Source organism: Bidens hawaiensis, unplaced genomic scaffold (assembly GCF_021521415.1).
Source record: "Bidens hawaiensis isolate Kalapana, Puna unplaced genomic scaffold, B.hawaiensis_p1.1 tig00045888_1, whole genome shotgun sequence".
NCBI classification, from domain to species: Eukaryota; Viridiplantae; Streptophyta; class Magnoliopsida; order Asterales; family Asteraceae; genus Bidens; species Bidens hawaiensis.
The window spans coordinates 29,398-49,287 of NW_027498155.1; the positions used below are offsets into that span (position 1 = coordinate 29,398).

At 32.4% G+C, this 19,890-nt stretch overlaps 3 protein-coding genes across 3 annotated transcripts; all 3 read right to left on the reverse strand.

Annotated features, from left to right (window-relative positions):
* Nucleotides 1–330: 330 nt before the first annotated feature.
* On the reverse strand, nucleotides 331–2,322 carry LOC143595930 (protein CDI-like). The gene is made up of 2 exons (XM_077074822.1): nucleotides 1,836–2,322; nucleotides 331–918 (listed from the first exon to the last, which is right to left on the reverse strand). The coding sequence occupies exons 1-2, from the start codon at nucleotides 2,316–2,318 to the stop codon at nucleotides 637–639; spliced, it is 765 nt and encodes a 254-aa protein (XP_076930937.1). The 5' UTR covers nucleotides 2,319–2,322; the 3' UTR covers nucleotides 331–636.
* Nucleotides 2,323–7,117: 4,795 nt separating this feature from the next.
* Nucleotides 7,118–10,132, reverse strand: LOC143595931 (auxin-responsive protein IAA1-like). The gene is made up of 4 exons (XM_077074823.1): nucleotides 9,948–10,132; nucleotides 8,322–8,506; nucleotides 7,499–7,613; nucleotides 7,118–7,391 (listed from the first exon to the last, which is right to left on the reverse strand). Exons 1-4 carry the CDS (start codon nucleotides 10,130–10,132, stop codon nucleotides 7,319–7,321), a joined length of 558 nt encoding a protein of 185 aa, XP_076930938.1. The 3' UTR covers nucleotides 7,118–7,318.
* Nucleotides 10,133–16,001: 5,869 nt separating this feature from the next.
* On the reverse strand, nucleotides 16,002–18,967 carry LOC143595932 (auxin-induced protein IAA6-like). The gene is made up of 3 exons (XM_077074824.1): nucleotides 18,512–18,967; nucleotides 17,384–17,459; nucleotides 16,002–16,241 (listed from the first exon to the last, which is right to left on the reverse strand). Exons 1-3 carry the CDS (start codon nucleotides 18,834–18,836, stop codon nucleotides 16,172–16,174), a joined length of 471 nt encoding a protein of 156 aa, XP_076930939.1. The 5' UTR covers nucleotides 18,837–18,967; the 3' UTR covers nucleotides 16,002–16,171.
* Between the last annotated feature and the right edge of the window lie 923 nt (nucleotides 18,968–19,890).

The window sequence follows — 19,890 nt, forward strand, 5'->3', positions numbered from 1 at the left end:
GTTACCCCTCAACTTTATGTATGAATTGCAAAATTAGTTCAAATTTTTCTTCCTCTTCGTTTTATGTATCAGATAGCTCTAAGAAAATATTATGATACGCATAGGTCCAAAAAAGTATTTTGGGATACCACTGAATTTTTCTTATATATAGTCACTGCAACGCACAGTCGCACGCCGCCACAATTTAGCATCACCACCACCACCCTTTCCATATTCTTTAACAATTTAAATAATCAAAAAGTTTATTAGGTCTATCAAATGCATCACAAATTCCAATTCTTTTAACAAATCTAAATTCTAAATTCAATTCTTAAGAAAAAACCCAATAAAAGCCAATATGTACACCCATTCACACTTGGTAAAAGACTATTGAATTCAAGGCATTCTAGTTTACAATTTTACATCATGACATCCAAAAACACCTTGTCGCCTTTAATGCAGAAAACAGAAAGTACTTAAATAATCCAAACATGTACAACAAAGGAAGCAAACAACATCAAGAATTACACCCAAACAAATGCCTAAATCATCCACTTATTGTAACTTAATACCCAAGATCAATAACACCACATATTATCAAACACATGATATGCAACATTACATATATAACCAACATATCTCCATCTCCATCACATATCACCCAAGTTTCTTTTCTTTTTCCTTCACCTTCTCATACTCTTCCAATTCCTTTAGCCACAAATCTCCAAACTCACAATCTTTGTAAGCCTCGAACCATGGCCCTCCGGACGTGTAATGTATCGCCTTTGGGTACGTACTTGGATCACCATCGATAACACGGTTATGACCCACTAGAAAGTTCCAAACAAACGGAACTGACCCGATTTCATGATCTTCTAGCCACTGAAACCTATGGAGATACGCACCCGACTCCTTATTCACAACCTCCGGCGTCAAAACCTATTAGACACAATGTAATAAGAACAATGCCATAGATAGTAATTTGTAAATATGGGTTTAGTATATAATCACAATAAAACCATAATCATAATTATTAGGGTACGCATGAAACCGAAAAACTGAAATAACCAAATCAAACAAATACCAACAGTTGGGTTTTATGTTTTGTAAAACCCGAACTTTCGGTTCGGTTTTGATTTTGCGTGTAACTAAAAACGAACAGAACTTAAAGATTTTAATTTTTTATTTTATACTTTTAAGAAATTTTATAATAGTTTAATATAAAGCTCAACCCACATCTCTAGCCTAAATGTATAATAATCAATTAATCATTAACTAACAAAAATTAAGGCATTCATTAATTATTTTTGGATAACTCTTTTTCTGTCCAAAATTTTCAAGCCTAAATGGAAAACAGAAACCGCATCAAACTCAAACCAAAAACCGAAATCAAAATGTTTCAAAGATTCAAAAACTTGAAACAAGCTCAGCTCGGGCCTCAAATAGCTAGTTTAGTCATCAAGTCTGGGCACGAGCCTTGTATGGGAAACTCGTTTAGGCTTGTCGAGCCTTAACGAGCTTGTGTGTTTTTTAAGTTTGACCTCAGTTGGACTTCAATATATTAATTCCTCATTGCACAGTGGAGCTCGAGCTGAGCTTTGGCTTGTTTAAGGTACTGTACAAGTTCTAGCCGAGCTTAGGCTTGTTTGAGGTATTTCTTAAAATATATAAAATAATTAAAAACATATATAAATAAATTAATAAACAATAAACAAGCCATTCCCTGAGCTTGAAAAATAACTCACAAGCCGAGTTCATGCTACAGAGCTTTAGTAAGTCAAAATGAGCTCAGACTTGGCTCGTTTAATCCTGTAACACAATCATTTACACACACACACTTAAGAGTTTAACTACACCTTATTCTTCGGATGGCCGCAGTTATACAACACCATCGACGACCAATTCTTCCGCGGGTAACTCGTCTGAGCCACACCGTCCATCTTCGTACTCTCCTTGGGCGCGTAATCATGTTGCACACACATTACCGCGTACTTGTCATCAACAACCTCACTCAACTCCTTAACATCTCCAATGTACAAAAAATCACAATCCACGAACACGGCCCAGCCCTCGTACCCCGCCAGAAACGGGGTCAGGAAGCGCGTGAACGAAAATTCGGTACTCTCAAGTTTGTTACGTTCCCGCCAAAAGTAGTTATTTTTTCGAAGTTCGGACTGTTTGATTGGAATGACTTCTACAGGTATTGAAGAGCGTCTCATGATCGAGTAGCGGCACACCTCGAACGCCACGTGTTCGCGTGTGTCGTAGCCAACGAAGATTCGAAATGGTTTGTTCGGATTGACATTGGCATTGACATTTACATTGACCGCGCCAGACATTTCAGCCTGTAAACATAAAAAGATTTGAATAGTAAGAAATTGAATATGTTACTGTTGGAAGAACTAAAAGATTGTAGATCAAGATTGCCTGTTGGGATTGAGGTGTTATGTTAAAGAGTGAGATGGCAATGTTACAATAAGGTACTTTTATAGAGTGGAACTAGAGCAGAGTAGTAAATAATTAAACATTTGTTGCAATCATCCACAGACACAAAAAATTCAATAGTCATGGCTAGAGGTTGGCAAATAAACTGTCAAACCGGTTAGCTAAACCGACCTGAAAACCGAACTGGTTTGAAACTGATTATGTAGAAACCGGTTTGGAATCGATTGAAACCGTAGGTTTGGAACCGGTTTGTAATTTTCTTCATCAAAACCGGTTAACCGAACCGAAACCGATCAAAACCGAGCAAAAATCGGCCGAAACCCGAACTGAAACCGATTGTAAACCGGTTTTGATTTCTGTTGACCAAATCGAACCGGTTTTAAGTTTTAAACCGTTTTGTGCACCTCTAGTCATGGCATCATGGGTGTTGTTCATTATTGTCAACAAATGGTTACTTTTTTTTATTGATTCACCATCATTTACTTGATTCGTTCCTATATTAGGGTTTCCTAAGCTGCATCGATCATTTTCTTTTTTTTTTTATAAGTATTCTAGCCGTCCAAGGACTACGATCCATGGCCACCGATCTCCGATGTGATCTAAAAAATATATATACTTTATACAAAATAAAATTGTATACTTTTAAATTATTTGAGTTGGTTTTATTAAATATTACTCGTTCCTAATTCACATTTATAGTTTATTGATTTTAAGAAACAACCCGGTAATATAAAATATTTATACTAAACTTAAGGCTGATGATGATGAGAACTTTTACGTTTATTATTAGTATTATTATTGCATAATATAATTGTAGTATTTAATTATTTAAATAATAATAAAAGAATAATTAATGAATAGATGAGATTTCTAATGATAATGTTTGCTTGTCTTTTCTTGTTTTATATTTGTCACGTTTATTTTTATTATTATTATACTATTAGTGTTATTATTGTATAATTTAATAGTAGTAGAATACTAGTTAAGAAAAAGAATCTTTCTTACTATTAAAGCAATACAAGGTATTCATATGACATTCAACTAGTATGTCCACATAAGCTTTAAAGTCATCCGGTTTTCATTATAGAATTGGCACATAATTCACTAACTAATTTTTCTAGAATCATAACCTAACTAATTAATTTTTTCTATTATCATAACCAACGATTTCCTTTCAAATGATTTAAAAACCGATTTTCACAACAATTAATTATTTATAACTTATTTTGTGTTCCTCTCTTTTAGCATGCCTATTATTTTAGCAAATTCAATTATTTGTATATCTATATAGTTTCTCATTCCATCATTTATGCATATTTTTCCTACATTTTATGATTTTACAGAGAACAAGTTAAAAAATACTGATAATATCTACATATATATGACATTTGAAATATTTTTCACCCGTGTATAACACGGACCAGTATCCTAGTTAGTAATCAGTAGATGAGATTTTAATAATAATCGTTTGTTTGTCTTTCTTATTTTATATTTGTTACGTTTGTTATTATTATACCTCTAGCATCATTATTGCATAATTTAATAGTGGTATTTATTAAGAAAAATAATTAGTAATGAATAGAAGAGATTTTCTTTTGACGGTGATGTGAGAACAAAAGATGACAAGGTGGGCCATCACACAATTAAAAAATTGCTCCAGGCCCATCAAGAAAAAGTGAGTTGGTGAATTAGGGAATTAACGGAGTTTTTGTGAACAATCAAATAAAGACGGTTAGGCATCAAAATAGTAGAAGGACTAGTTTGTAATAGTTGAATAGTATAGGGTGTTTTTGGTTAGGTATCACCTAAGTCTTTAGCATATAATGCTTGTTTACTTGATCATCTCTTGGGTTCTTGATATGAAACCCTAGAAAGGACTTAGTATCTGCAATATAAATGCTACATGATGTTTATAATGTTATATAATGGATTAGAATGTTAGGGGTGTTCGAAAACATGATTATTGATCGAGTTTTGCTTAGACCTGAAGTTTAACATATTTGTACTCGCTTATTGATTGGACTGTAACTCGTTGATAAATGCTTAGTTTTGGTCGATTCTTGATTCTAGATTATAGTACGTCGACTCTAGTTTTTAGAAACTAGGTTTTGTAATCTTCGGACTGTGGATCATAATTTTTCTAATTTTACAAAGTTTCATGTCTAAACTGATTTGGAGAGTTGTTTTCTAGTCCGGATTCCCGCTATCATAAATTGTTATTGACAAAGCCAAATGGGTTGGTTTCGCTTCTGAGACCTAGTATTATGAGTTAGGAAAACAACCTAATTGGTCTCGTTTGAATTGGTTAAGTGTGGTGGATTAACCAAGTCCGTACTTTTTGTTACTCAATTTGATGAACTGTTTGTACATATCTGTAATGATTAATTTATTGTTGTAATTTTGTGCACTATAAAAATATAATAAAAATTATTTGGTAAACATAACATATATATACTACTGTGGTAAAAATTGTAGAATTTATTTTCATTGTATGTTTATTTAATAAAACTGGTTGTACATGTCTACATATGTCTTGTAAAGTGCATGATAAGAATTTGAGTTATATGATGCATGCTTATTTGCTTGATCACTGTGAGATGCAGGATCCATAGTGCATTTTTCTTTTCTTTGGATTGAAACCAGGAAACAAAAAGGTCGAAGTAGTTTGGACAGGGTGGCTTCAAAACCAACTAATTTTAATGTAATTTTGCCTTTTGTTTGTTGGTTAGTTTTTTCTAACCAACATCTTTTATAAAATCACTATTGCTGTATAAAAAAAGGAAGCATGTCAGAACATCTTAATACTATTAACATTAATGTTATCACCAACGAGTCATCGGGTCAAGTTTATGTACATGTGTGAGTCTTTACATGAATCATAGGGTCATGTGTTGTTGAACACTTATAATTTAACACTTGTATTAGATAACATTAACGAGTCAAATGCATTCTTTTACTTTACGTGAAAAACTTTTATACATTCATACTTTACATTACATGTTTCAAGGAGAAATTACAAACTATTTTCATTTATTGTTTTCGAGAAGACACGCAAGTGCATTATTTAGTTTTTCACTAAAGTCCTTATATTTGTGAACCATTAGAGATGTGATTTTTGCGAGGTAATTTTAAGTAGTACTACTGGGTTTGACAAACCTCACTCGCGCTAGTCGCTCTAGCACGACTGGAGGTCGTAGAAACATGTGTATTATTGACCTATCATTCTTGCTAGTGTTTTGTGACAGACCTGGTTTAAAGGCAACAACATTGACAAACTACATTGTTTTACATATATAACTTTTGGACTTACCAAACTTGGTTGACACCTGAGTATTTTACTTGCCCAGGTGGAGTTTGTAATGGGGGTTGTCCAATAAATGCCACATAGATTCAAACCTAGGAACTTGGTATTATGAGTGCTCTGAACACCACTCCTCTCTCCTTCACTTCACTAGTGACGTGATGAGGACCCTCACGTGGCTCACTGAGACTCCCCCACCCCCCATCTTTTTTCCCAATCCCCCTTTTTCTTTTCTTTTTTTTTCATTACATTTTTTAATAATATAAATAAATGGAATGGTGAAGAATGATAAGGATGTATAACATGGGTTGAATGATATGTCGAGTGATGGAGAAAAAACTATTGTAATGCTGATGTAAGCAAATAATAAAGAATGAGAGGAGTGAACTATACCGCATAGCCTAATATGGTTAAAGTCGGATAAAGCTATGTTATTAACATATTGGATAACAAGATATGAGATTCATCTAAATTTCATCATATTGGGCTGGGAAAGAGAACAAATAAAATAAAAGAAGAAACAAAAGTGTGTTGGGCTTGGTGACCAACCGGCCACAAACAAAGCAGCCTATGATTAACAAGAATTGGGCTAAATAGATTCGGTAAAGCCTTGAGTTTTGGATGAAAGTTTTATTTCATTTTTATTTATTGAATAAATAAATTATTTTAGTCTAAATCAATTTTAATACACTGATTTTGTTTCTACATGTATGTGAAACTATTTTATGACTAGTTTGTTTGTGTGATTCTTGATCTTAAAATCGGGCCTACACCATTATATGTTAGATTGATAATAAACTTAATCAACTTATTAGTTTTTATAATAAAGTTCATCGTTCTTTAAAATCTTAATCAAGTTTTAATTTTTGACACAAGAAACAAATAATGTTTTGTGTTTGTAACCATTTTTTTTAACTCAATTTCATTCTAGAATCAAATAATATAATTAAACATTTCGAAGGATGACGTGTGCGTTTAACTATAATCGATACTTATATCACGGTGACCTACATGCTAAGATCCGAACGACATGAGGTTAGAGTAGTGGGTTGACTAATCGCTGATTCATGCTTGTTTAGACATTAGATAGAGTGATGTTAGAATGACATGATATTTAGTATTGATACAACTTGTTTAAATAAAAGATCATTGCATCATGATTTTTGATGATCATAAGCTGAATCTAATCGACAATTTGTCTTCGTGTTTAATTTATCAAGTGATAAAGATGGTTCATGAATAAATGAATAATAATGCTATATACATAACTCCATACACTTTAAGAATATGCCAAGACAAATGGTTAAAATCTCAAATCAGTCATAACAAAACAGGTAACTTGATTCTTCACCAAGTTATATAAGTTGGTACATATCTTTATAATAAAAATAGAAAAAGGAAAAAAAAACACAAGAAAAATGATAAGGTTGATTTACTAAATTTTGTTATAGAATTTACGTATTATAAGTTTATGCTTTGTACCATCATTTTCCGCTAATCTTCTATCAAAATCCAAAAATACTGTCACGTCAATCTTAAAAGTACTTCAACAACTTGAGACCGCGTGAGATTTTAACTTGTTTGGAGCTGCATTTACCTAGATGCTCCATTAATTGTTTCCGAGCTTCTCATTAATCTTATTCTCTTACAAGTCTGAACAAACATCCTGCGATTAACAAAATAAACAAACGAAAGTTGTTAAATTCATCCCGAAAATTTTGACATAATAATAATATTGAAATAATAATGAATCAAATTTGGGAATTAACTTACTTCCATGGAACATCACCAACAAGCATCCAATCCCCATCATTATCCTCATATGTTGATACATAATTTATTTGATTCACAAGATCATCCATCCACTTTTTTTCAATCAATGCATTTCCTGTGAGTGAATTAATATAGTCACATTAATTAATCATTACAACCAACCCAAGCTTACAGAAATTCAAATGAAAAATGAAGTTTTACGCACCTATGGATGCGCATGAAACCGAAAAACCAAACAAAAACAAAAACCAATGGTTTGTTTTATGTTTTCGTAAAAACCGAACTTTTGGTTCGCTTTTAGTTTTGCGTGTAACTAAAACAAAAAAAAAACTGAACCGAACTTATATATTTATTTTAAATTATAAGTAATTTATAATAGTTTATTGTATAGTTTAACCCAAATGTTTTAGCTAAAATGTATGATAATCAACTGATTATTAACTAACAAAAAAATTTCGGCTCAAATTCATTATTGTTGCCCAAAATTTTCAAGCCTAAATAGTAAAACCGAGCTGAACTTATGGATTCTTATTTTCTATTTTTAAATTTAGATAATTCATTGTAGTATAATATATAGTTAAACCTAAATACTTGAGCCAAAATTGATAATCAATTAATTAACTAACAACAAAATTTTAGTTTAGCAAAACTTCTTTTTCGATCCAATATTTCCAAGCCTGAAACCGAACCCAAACTGAAAAACCGAAGAAATCAAACAATTTTAAAAAACTAAAAAACAAACATTTTGGTTTTTGGTTCGGTTTGATCACAAAACCAAACCGAATCAAACCAAATCAAACATCAGTTCATCAAATATAATTACCAACTGTGAAATAAGAGAATTTGTCCACTAGATCACATTGAAGCTGCTGATATCCATCGTATGATTCAAGATCCACCTTTCTCATATACGGTGCACCGTCAACCGCCACCTTTACAAACTTATTATTACTCGTCACCACGTTCTTCCTGTACAATGCCACCGGCGGCCACCCGGTCACTTGTTCCCTGTAACATTGATAACATGTATTCATCAATTGATACATTCACCGAAGTTTTTAATTCGCTAGCATTGTATCGATTAATATTTTTATCTGACCGACAAAGTTACAATACTCATAATACTCCAAAAACTATTATATGTCTTTACTATATATAATACACAAAACAAGGGCAAATTAAGACACTAACTTTTTAAGTAATTTACAACTTGTAATGCATATGATACATCTCATAAAGCATCTAAGATAAGGGTAAACTTGTCTATTACAAAATATGCTTAAAAATAATTACAATATTTCCCCTTTTACTTAACTCAAGTTTTATAAATTTATAAAATAGTTTCAACATTGGTCCATCATCTTTACTCATATATTCCTTATAATTTCTATTTTAAACCAACTTCCCACCAACAATTTTTAAACGACAATAACTTTTTCGTACGTTAATAGTTTTTTAAAAAAATTACACCATAAAAATGAGCATTGTATTGTCTTTAATTTAAGTATGGTAATGTTATACTCTTTTTTTCAATTAAAAAATTTAACATGTAACCTATATGTGTTTTCTTGATTCGGTTTTGACGGTTTTTAAGTTAAACCGTGTGCCAAACCGCCAGTGACATTTTGTTGTCGTTGAAGATCGAAACACATCGTTGAAAATTTAATCTGAATCGCTACTAACAATTTAGTTTCACGGATGGAGCTTTAATTATTAATTTACTGTCCGGTCAGGTTTTATATGGTCGGTTTTCGGTGTAAACTGCAAACTTAACTATCTGCTATGGTTTAAAAAATTAGAAACCACATTACCAAAAAAGGAAAAAACCAACCATGAAACCATACCGATGATTAGTAATTTAAACGGTTTCAAGGTTTCAAACTAACCATAAACATCTATAACTGTTACGTGATTATTAGAATTTAGTGTTACCCGCTGCATCGCGCGGACACCCGTCTAGTATATATATATACACACACATCTTTTGCCTGAGTTAGGACCTAGGACCTCCTAAAATCCAAATTAAAATAATAATAATAATAATAACACCGAAGAGAGACTTTAATTGATTAATAATAAGCACTTTTCGTACTTTTTTTTTGGTATGGTGGTTGTTATAGTAAAAAACTTTAGAATGTCGTGGATAAAGTGGTTCAAAAACCATTGGCGAACCTATAGTGCAAGCATGGAGGATCATAATATTATTTATACGGTAAAATCCCCCATGGAAAAGGTTCTGAGTCCGCCACTGTTTATGAAATTAAAATCCCGGTATTGTTTATGTAAATTTACTTTTATTCTTACTTTTTACTATAAGTTTTTGTTTTAATAAAATCCCACCATAATAATAATAATAATAATAATAATAAACCTGGCAACAAGAACTTCTGCCAAGTAAGCTAGCCTGTACCGGCATGTGTCAAAAATGAGTTACGAGATTACAACTTACTCATCCGGAGGAGAACATTCCGTATCATAATTTTCATTGCTGCTTGAATTCGGGTTGGATAATCCTCGCTTTCTAGACATTCTGCTTTGTGATTCACCCGGTAGACCTAATGTAAGTTCGGTTTCGTTGTGATCGAGACCGTAAGTGGTAAACTCGGATGTGATTTCGGACATGTCCGACGACATTATTATTATTATTACTGTTATTATTATACCCGGTGATGGAACTAGAAGTGGTTTTTTGTTATGAACTTATGATATGACTTTTGTTAAAAAGGTTTTTGGTGTGAAATAATACTATAGATGTGTTGTGGTATATTAATGGAAGAGACCACAAACAATGCTCCAGTTAGGAGTTGACACGTGGAACATATGGACGGTTGAGATTGATTCGTGTGGGTGATGAATATGATGATGAATAGCTGGTAGATTGGTTGGTGGGGGTACCGAATCATAGCCATTTGCTCGTGTGTGTGTGTTGATGTTAAAGGAAGTTAATAATATGGATCCACATGGGGGTCTTTGGTTTGGTTTGGTTTGGTTTGGTTTGGTTTGGTTTATTATTATTATTAATTTTGTAATTTTGTTTTCATGCATAAGACCATCCGTAGTCGCACAGTCTTTTGCGGCGTTTTAAGATAAACGCCGGGGGCACACCCCCCCCCCCCCCCCCCCGTTGTTTTGGTTTTTATTTTTCTTTTTCCGGCATTTTATACATAGCGCGGGTGAAGGCACGAGAATTAAGAATCTGGTGGTTTCCATGGTGGGTTTCATAATCAAGTCAAGATCTGGTGGTTTTCATGGTGGCCGATGGGTTTCATTGTGGGCGGAATGAATGGATCCGGTGGTGGGTTTTCATGGTGGCCGGAATAATTGGATTCGGTGAGTTTCATGATGTGGTGGGTTTTCATGGTGGGCGGAATAATGGATCCGGTGGGTTTCATGGTGGGCGGAATGATTGGATCCGATGGTGGGTTTTCATGTTGGCCGGAATAATTGGATACGGTGGGTTTCATGGTGGCCGGAATGATTGGATTCGGTGGTGGCTTTTCATGTTGGCCGGAATAATTGGATCCGGTGGGTTTCGTGGTGGCCAGAATAATTGGATCCGGTGGTGGGTGCAAAAAAGTGTAAACGTGACTGGGCGCCATGTGACGCATAGCGCCTGGGGGTGGGGCATTATGACTACACCCAGTTTTTATAAAAAACAATAACTCTGACTGGGCGCCACGTGGCGCATAACGCCTGATGGTGGAGCTTTATGACTACTCATGGTCTAAGTGTTCTTGAATTAATGGTTGAATGCAATTTTTAGTTATTTATTTAGCAATGGGTATAAAAATATACGAGTATGTGTTATGGGAACTGGGAAGGCCTCGAGTACAATTTTCACGTGATATTTTTTGGATTCCGGTAATGAAGGATTTGAGTTACGTTTTATGAGACTGTCGGTTTGAATCATGAGCCCACCCGGGTTTTTATCTCATCGTGTGTTACGTTAGAGAGTTATGCACTTATAGCGGTACAACGGTTATCAAGTGGCGGTCGGTGGCATGGTTCCCGGGGGAACGCCCAAGCAAAACACTGAAGCTAGCTTGGGCCCGATTAAGACAACATAGTCTGAACAAAGTGGGGCATCAGTACTCTCAAATTCGAGGAGTATTTACACAAAAAAATAGTCGTCGTTCTAAAAAAATGTGTTAAGAAGCCACAGTGGCTTTTTTGGGTGTGCCATCTAGCTAGGACGCTATGGAGAACGACAAAGGGTGTCGTAAGAGTGATTGTGGATGTGAGAAGGGAAGGGGGGGGGGGGGGGGATTGTGTTCATTGGTTTGCTTTGGCAACTGAGACTAACGGCTCTATGCATTAAACTGAAAAAAAAATTATTTAATTTATTAGAAATAAATTTTTATATACTAATCAAATTGACACATTTATTTTTTCACAACTCCACTATCCTAAATCTTAAAAAAAATTGAAAATGAATTTATTATCGTCAAATTCACCTGAAGAAGACGAGTTATTTATAAAAGCTGCTCTGGTTATCTGATAATATGATATATTAACCATAATGCCGAAAGTTCGTGTGTATCGTCTTGTACATGACCGCATATACTAAATTTTATTTATAAAATATTATAAATTTGAATTCCTTCATATTCTAATTCAAATTCTTTTCTATTTACTTAAAACAAATCTTGATTTTCCAATAAGTTATTAACATGCTTTTCATCATGTGATGGCCCTCCTTTTGTCTTTTTCCAAACATGCTTAGGAACCAATGATTACGTGATAGACAAGCAAGACAGACCTCCAAGGACAACGTTAATACTTTAATTTCTTATCTTAATTTGTATGTCTAATTTATCGAGTTTATGAATTTAAGTTAATTAATATAAATAAAGGGATCAAGAAAATTAAAGTAAATAAAGGTACTTTTAATCATTTTGTTTAGATGATGGACCCAAACGGCGAAAGTATGAAATTTTATAAAATAAGAACTTTTCAGTATATTAAATATGAGATAAGATAGGATACAATAATACCATTAACGTACAATGGGTACGCGAATACCATATATTCATGAAATCGATCCATGAAATCACATCCAAACATCTCGGAATCGTCAATACATATCTAATTAATCACTGGTTCACTGAAAAAAACAGTTTTGGATCGTTAATCGATCAATTTTTTGCTTTTTTTCACGAAACCCGTTTTTGAGCGTTTTAGGTTTTTGGCTAAGCGTTTTAGGCTTCGTTAACATTTATTACCTCACGATGTATATTTTTGTTAACATTCATATTTCACGATTAAATTACTTCCATCTTTTATTTTAAACTAATTACATTTCTATTCTTATTTAATTTGAACTTTGTATGGCGCTACTCGGTCTTAATACCAGTTGATCAACCAATGAGAACCAAGAAGGCAGATTTAATTTTTTTTCCCTTTAAAATGACGACTTTTATTAAAAAGAACTAACAAGACACTAGATGCCAAAATAACAAATTACAATAATTAGAAATTGAATTACGCCATTCAATCGACGCCAATGACTTAAACAAAGACTTATTTTTTATTCAAATATGTACACATATTGATGTTTGACTATTAGAAAAGATATTTAAAAATAAAAGAACAGTGTAGTGATGGATTCGGGTCGGGGCTGGACAAGCATGTGAAGGTGTTTGTTTGTCGGATGAAAGTATGAAGCCATTACTAGATGTGTTTTAAGTCACGGATAATCTCATGAATATCTAAATAAAGTTACTAGTTTGTTTTAATATCTTTAATAAAAGCTTATAGTTTGAAAGTTTTTTCGAGAAACTATATAACTATGATGAAAAATAGTAATAAATAAAATTACTTTTCAGGAAAATTTATTTCTAAAATGGTCATATTCAAAAAAAAAAGAAAAAAAAAGAAATTATTGCTATCAGTTACCTTCTTTCAACTCGACTCTTCTATTCTATTTAGGGGTGCAAAACGGGTCGTGTTTGTGGGTTGATGGGTCCAACCTAACACGGACCCGAAATATGTGAACCCGAACACGACACACATATTTACAGGTCGACCTAAACACGGCATGTTTGACCCAGAAGTTTTATTTACCTTTTAGTTTTTTACATATAACTATATTTACATTTTTACAATAAAAAAATACAAAGTTTTATTAAATAATTCGATTTTAATTTTAAAATCTATTGTCAATTTCCATTTTAGTTTTACTTTTAATAAAACATTTTAGAAAACTAAAATAAAAATACATGGATTAAACGGGTCAACCTGTAAAGCATGTGAGTCCAACCCGAAGTCGACCCGTTTAACTAAACGGGTTTGCAAGTTGAACCTAAAATTTACCCAAACTTGTAAATTTCATATTAGGTTCATGTCGTTTTTCGAATCATGTCGAAAATTACCCCTAATTCTATTACAGACTAGATCGTGTTATTAATTGTATAAATATTAAACAAATTGTATTATTGAAACTCATGTACATTTTTTTGAGTGAACCTTGAATATGATGGTATAACTATAAAGTATCCATCTTCACTAAAATCAATGCCTTTTAATTAATATTAATTAATATTGTGTAGAATTCATAGTGTTTATCCAAGTTCATGTATCAACCAAATTTAGTGTTGAAAAGGACAATTGAGTGTGGTTTCGTTTATTTTGAGAGTACAAGAGGTGGTTAGTTCTTTAAAACCTTTCTATTTTGGCCTAAACATTGCATTTGCATACACGTGCATCTTCCTTTAACACTTTGAACAAAGACAACATAATTAAAATGATAATTAAAGTGACACGTAAATAATTATGTTACGTTTATTCATGTTTCTTTAGATTCTTTTTTCTTTAGAGTCTATCTGTGGTTGGATTTCAATAAATATTTATAATTCGGTCTAAACTGACTTGTAATACCGGTTAAAGTGGATGTCAGGCAATTGTCCCATATGTTTTAGCCCGGTAAACTGGGCGACCGGGTTGTAATTTCAATCGATACCGATTTGTAGCACCGTACTAGGCCCAAGGAAATTATAGTGGACTTTAATTAGCATATACCTGTATTTACCTCATATTAAATACTTTAACCTAGCATTATCTATTCCATTGAATCAATCAATTTTAGCATAGCGGCTTTTCAAATACAATAGAATCAAGTTTTTTGGATTACTTTTTGAGTTAAAGTTGTATTTTATGAAATTATAGTGTTAACTAGCTAAACCGGGTTGAACCGTCTGGTACAACTGATTGTACCATTTTTGAGCCTAACCTGGTAAGGTTCAAAACTGGTTTTAAAACATTGATTTCAACCATCATTAGTTTATTGACGCTTTGGATCTAACTTGAAACTTTTTACAGGAAAAGCAACGAGATTACCAGTAAACCAGCTTTAGATTCTTTTTAAAATGATGAATGAGACATTGCGCGTTTCCTCATGTTATTTAAGATTCTCTTTAATAGGATGAATGAGACATTTAGGCTAAAGTATACTAGATTGCTTTTAAGTGACATTTATCTACTTCAATCAAAACACAAAGACGTGTTATATATCTATTTTGTTTTCCATTCAATATGGTTACACTTCAAATACACACTAATCATGACTAGGTACTACAACATATTCAAGCCTCGTGCATGTTTTTTTTTCCTATGTGCTTCAATTTTTACGACCACTTAATGTATCACTTTATTCGTTATACATAAAGTGCGTAACACACGATCGTTGTCAAATACGTGCAAGTAGCAAGCCATGGTGTACGTATATATGTATATTCGCATGTAGTTATGATGCTCGACACCAATCTATTAGGTGTTCAAACACGTTTGACCAGATACATTATCGTTGTGTATGGACTGGAAAAAGTCGATCTGTAACTGAGAAAGCCGAAATAATGAAATCCAAACAAACACTGACAGTTTGGTTTCATGTTTTCATAAAACTCATTTTCTTTGGTTTTAGTTTTGCGTGTAATTAAAACTGAGAAAACATAACTAAACCGAATTTATATACTTTTAGTTTTCTTATATATAATGCTAAGTAAAATATTTCAAGACCAAATGATGAAAAACAAAAACCAAACCAACTCAAAACAAAAGCAAAAAAATAAAAATAAAAAAAATACTGAAATTAAAAGGTTTTCAAGAACTTAAAAACCGAACTTTCGGTGTTTGGTTTGATTTGACCAAAACGCAACCTATACACACTAGAAAAGTATAAACTTTAAAGAGAGAATTGATCAACATTGCGAGAGATGGAGCTCAATACCACATTCGTGAGGTGCGACATGGGCGCGCAAACATCGCAACAAGTGGCTTGGAAAGGGCAAGGGATTGATCAGCTAGATTTAAGGGCGTGAAGAAGGTTGATGGATTTTTTCTTTAATACTAAATAATGTAACATTTTAGGCCCACAACACACCGTTGGTTGTCATATATTAAAAAAAATATGTCTATACGGCGTCACGTATCAAAGCCATTGAGTACAATTAACCATTATGTCGATAATAAAACATTTTTGAGTACGTACATATATAAAAAAGTCTCATGCATCACCAACTTTATAGTAACTTAACTAAATAATTTAACATATGCTTGATGACATTATTAATCAAAATATTTAACTATATATAGATAATTGAACTTAATCAACTAAAGATCATCATTAATTAATATAACTTTCATATATAGTCTTCACTCTCACCTCGATCATCAAGTTTAGGTTTGAAATCCACCGTCTGACACCCTTTTCTTCATCCTTAGCCTCTTGCATGTTTCGATAAACGTCCTGTAATTAATTTCAACTTTGTCGTTAGATTATGTATATGTATATTAACTGTGTGTATACACGTACGCGTTGTTCAAATTAATTAGATTCTAAACTCGTATATTTTTCATAAACCCGTTTTTTTTAAATGTCCTCTTCTACATAAGTTTTCATGTTTATTTCGTTGTTAAAATTTACATAAATCCAATCAGGTCATTTCAACTATTTATCGAGTCCAAAGCGAATAATAATATTTGTAAAAGAAAAAAAATGCTTTGTATACTAAAATTTTATGTATCATTTGTGTATACACATAATTATAGACCACATACCTATCACATCATCAATAATCCATCATAGCCCAAATTAACTACATATGTATAATTTTTAAAAATTCATGGGCCTTAGAAAGTTGCGTCCAAAGCACTTGCTTTATTTCATTTCCCATTAAGCCGATTCAGAATTCAACAACATTAGCACTACAAAACATAAAACTTAATTTCTCCAACCCTAGATTCATAACTTAGACACTAATTGTAGAGATGTCAGTGATCTTAAGACATATCACTGACTAATATTTACAAACTAATAATTTTGGTTGTCGGTTAAGTTGATTACTTTGCTAGCAATTACTTTTTTTTAACAACAAAGTTTCAATATAACTATTTATCTATGTTAGAACTCATGACCTACCATCAAGAGTACGTCAAGAACCTCTATCAAGTGAGGTCAGTAATTACTTACGAACAATAATTTTCGTTAAGATCGTGTTTTATTTCCGTTGATCATCGACCTACTATGCCACTAATTCTTTTATAGGCTTAATATTTTTTTATTTTCCTACTATATATGTTCAAAATGTTCAATGTCCAATTTGCAATGTACAGTAGATTTTCTTTTTAAATATTATTCATCATGTGCTTATGCCGTACTTTTTAGGGTTCATTTAAGGTATATATATGAAAACCATTAACCATTATTTTATAAAATTTAAAAAAAAGAAAAAAAAAACGTACACATGGTACAACCTGTTAATACATGAAATTAATGTATCGGGTAGGGGCTGTGTGTACAACTATAAACAAGCATTTATTGCATTTAAGTATTTTAACGACAAAAAAAAAACTTTAAATGATTAAAAAATAAAAAAATAAGAAACTTACTCCCATGGAACGTCCCCCACAAGCATCCAATCTCCATCCTTGTCTTCATATATTGGTATGTACTCACATTCATCACCTTTTTAAGAAAAAAATATTTATTATCATCATATCCATTTCTCACTTTTGACTATAATTAAAGGACTTCTTGGGTCAAATTTAATTTCGTGTCGGTTAAAAATAAAAATGATTATTCATATACTGTTTAGTAAAAGGCGAAATAATAGTTTTATTTCTCCTAATTGTACTCCCTCTATTCTGAAATTGAGTTTAGAGTGAAACGCTGAATTGTATACTAAAATTTTTTAGGAATTCTATCGGTTATTCATCGATGAAGATATCGAGGGTAGTACTAGTGTTGTATGTGTGTATGTATATTATGAGTAGTTTACAACACATCTTAGGTGGAGTGATCCAAATCTAGTAGTAACTAGTAAGCATATTGGAGTTTTTGGGCTATGTTATGCAATATAAATGCAAACTTTAAATGCTAAAAATATCATAAAGTAAATGGAAAATAGAGTTATTTTTGTGTTATTTTAGTATATTCAGAAAATAATAGAGATAGATAGCAAATTTAATTTGTTTTTCTTTTTTTGGACTATGTTATACAATATAAATGCAAACTTCAAATGCTAAAAATATCATAAAATAGAAAAAAAAGGTTAATTTTGTGTTCTTTTAGTATATTCAGAAAATCATAGAGATAGATAGCAAATTTAATTTGTTTTTTTTCTATTAATCAATTACTAATTGCAAAAAAGTATTAATTTAATAAATCATGATAAAGAAGCTTAAAACTTAACTTATGACTATCTTCCATACCAGAAAATTTATTTACATTGATGAAATTTTTTGTAGTGTTGGTTCTTTTCTTTCAAATAAGATTAATATTTTATTGTTTAGGTATTTTAAAATTTTTAATTAGTTATGCATGGGGGGTGTGTTTCTTTAGGTTTTGCCAAAAATTTTGTTCATAAAATTTACATAAAAAATTAAATGTGACAATTGACATAACTTATAGTTACTAAATACAAGTACAACCCACTAACTTTGTGCAAGTAATTAACAAACTTGTTAATGAACCCTAGCAAATATTTAATATCAAGAATACAAAGAATGAAAACTTACCTAGGCCAAAGAGGTTCTCAAGAGCCCTAACGAAGTCCGAATATCCTTTGTAACCATTAACATCAATCTTGCGAAGAAATGGCGCTCCGTCCATGCTAACTTTCACGTACATTTTAATTATAGTTCTCTTCCTATACGAACAAACTGGTGGCCATCCCACCGCCACTCCAATATTTCTATTTTTTACATCACCACCAGCACCGTCACCACTGTCCCCACCAAGAATATCCAAAAACACTCTCTTTTTCTCTTTCCTCTCATCGCCACAGCCCGGTAACCCTAGCCGAAGCTCGGTAATCTCAAGCCCTAGCCCTTCTGTACCCATGTTAATTTCTACAAGTTATAATTAGGGTTTGTGTGCTTTTAACAATATAAAGAAAAGCAATGAGTTGTGTTTGTACACAATGCTTGTTATATATAGGCAAAGATAATTAAATGAGAAGACATGGGGAGGACAATCATGTTACAAGTGTGGGGTAGGGTGTAGGCGGGGTGGGGGTAGGGGTAGGGGTGTACTCATATTACTATATGTATTCCAACCAACAAGACACTAAAAGGCCGGCAAAGATATAAAATTAGACTCGGATATTAGGCAAGATCGTAGGGCTATAGATTTTCTTGATTATTTGGTGGGTTTCAATTGTGGCCGTGTGATGTAGAATTAAATTCGAAATAGGAAGAAAGAGGATTTTGTTTTTGATTTTCAGGTGATCTGTTATTTGAAATGACGGATCATAAAAATTGTACATATGTTATCAGCTATTGTATTGTGAAATAGAATGTTTTGATTAGTCAATCGTATTTACCAGCATTTATGATGACGTATTTTTTAAACAGGTAATTAGTAAGGAAATTGTCATGAATGTGGAAGATTATCGTTAGATGTAAATATGTTGGCTCGGGTATGTTGGAAATATTTAACTAGGGGTGTGCACGGTTCGTTCGGTTCGGTTATTAGCATTAACTCAACCTAACCGATCGGTTCGGTTAATTTCGGTTAATAACCAGTATCAAACTTGGGCTAAAATTTTGTTTAAAAATACATGAAATGAATGCATAACTACATGAAATGATGATATAAATATTTTAAATTGAGATATTAGTACATGAAATGAAGATATAAATACATGAAAATGATAGTATTAAATTATTAATACACATAATACATGAAATAGAGGGAAAAAGGCTTGGAAATATTAAAAAATGAAGAGTTCGGTTCAGTTCGGTTAATTTTGGTTAATTCGGTTTTCGGTTATATCGGTTCGGTTTCGTCGGTTTTCGGTTCGATTTCGGTTAACTATTCAGTTATTGCTCGCCCCTATATTTAACTAGTGTAAATTATGTTTTTGAAGTTAAACAATGTTTTGTAATCAACTACG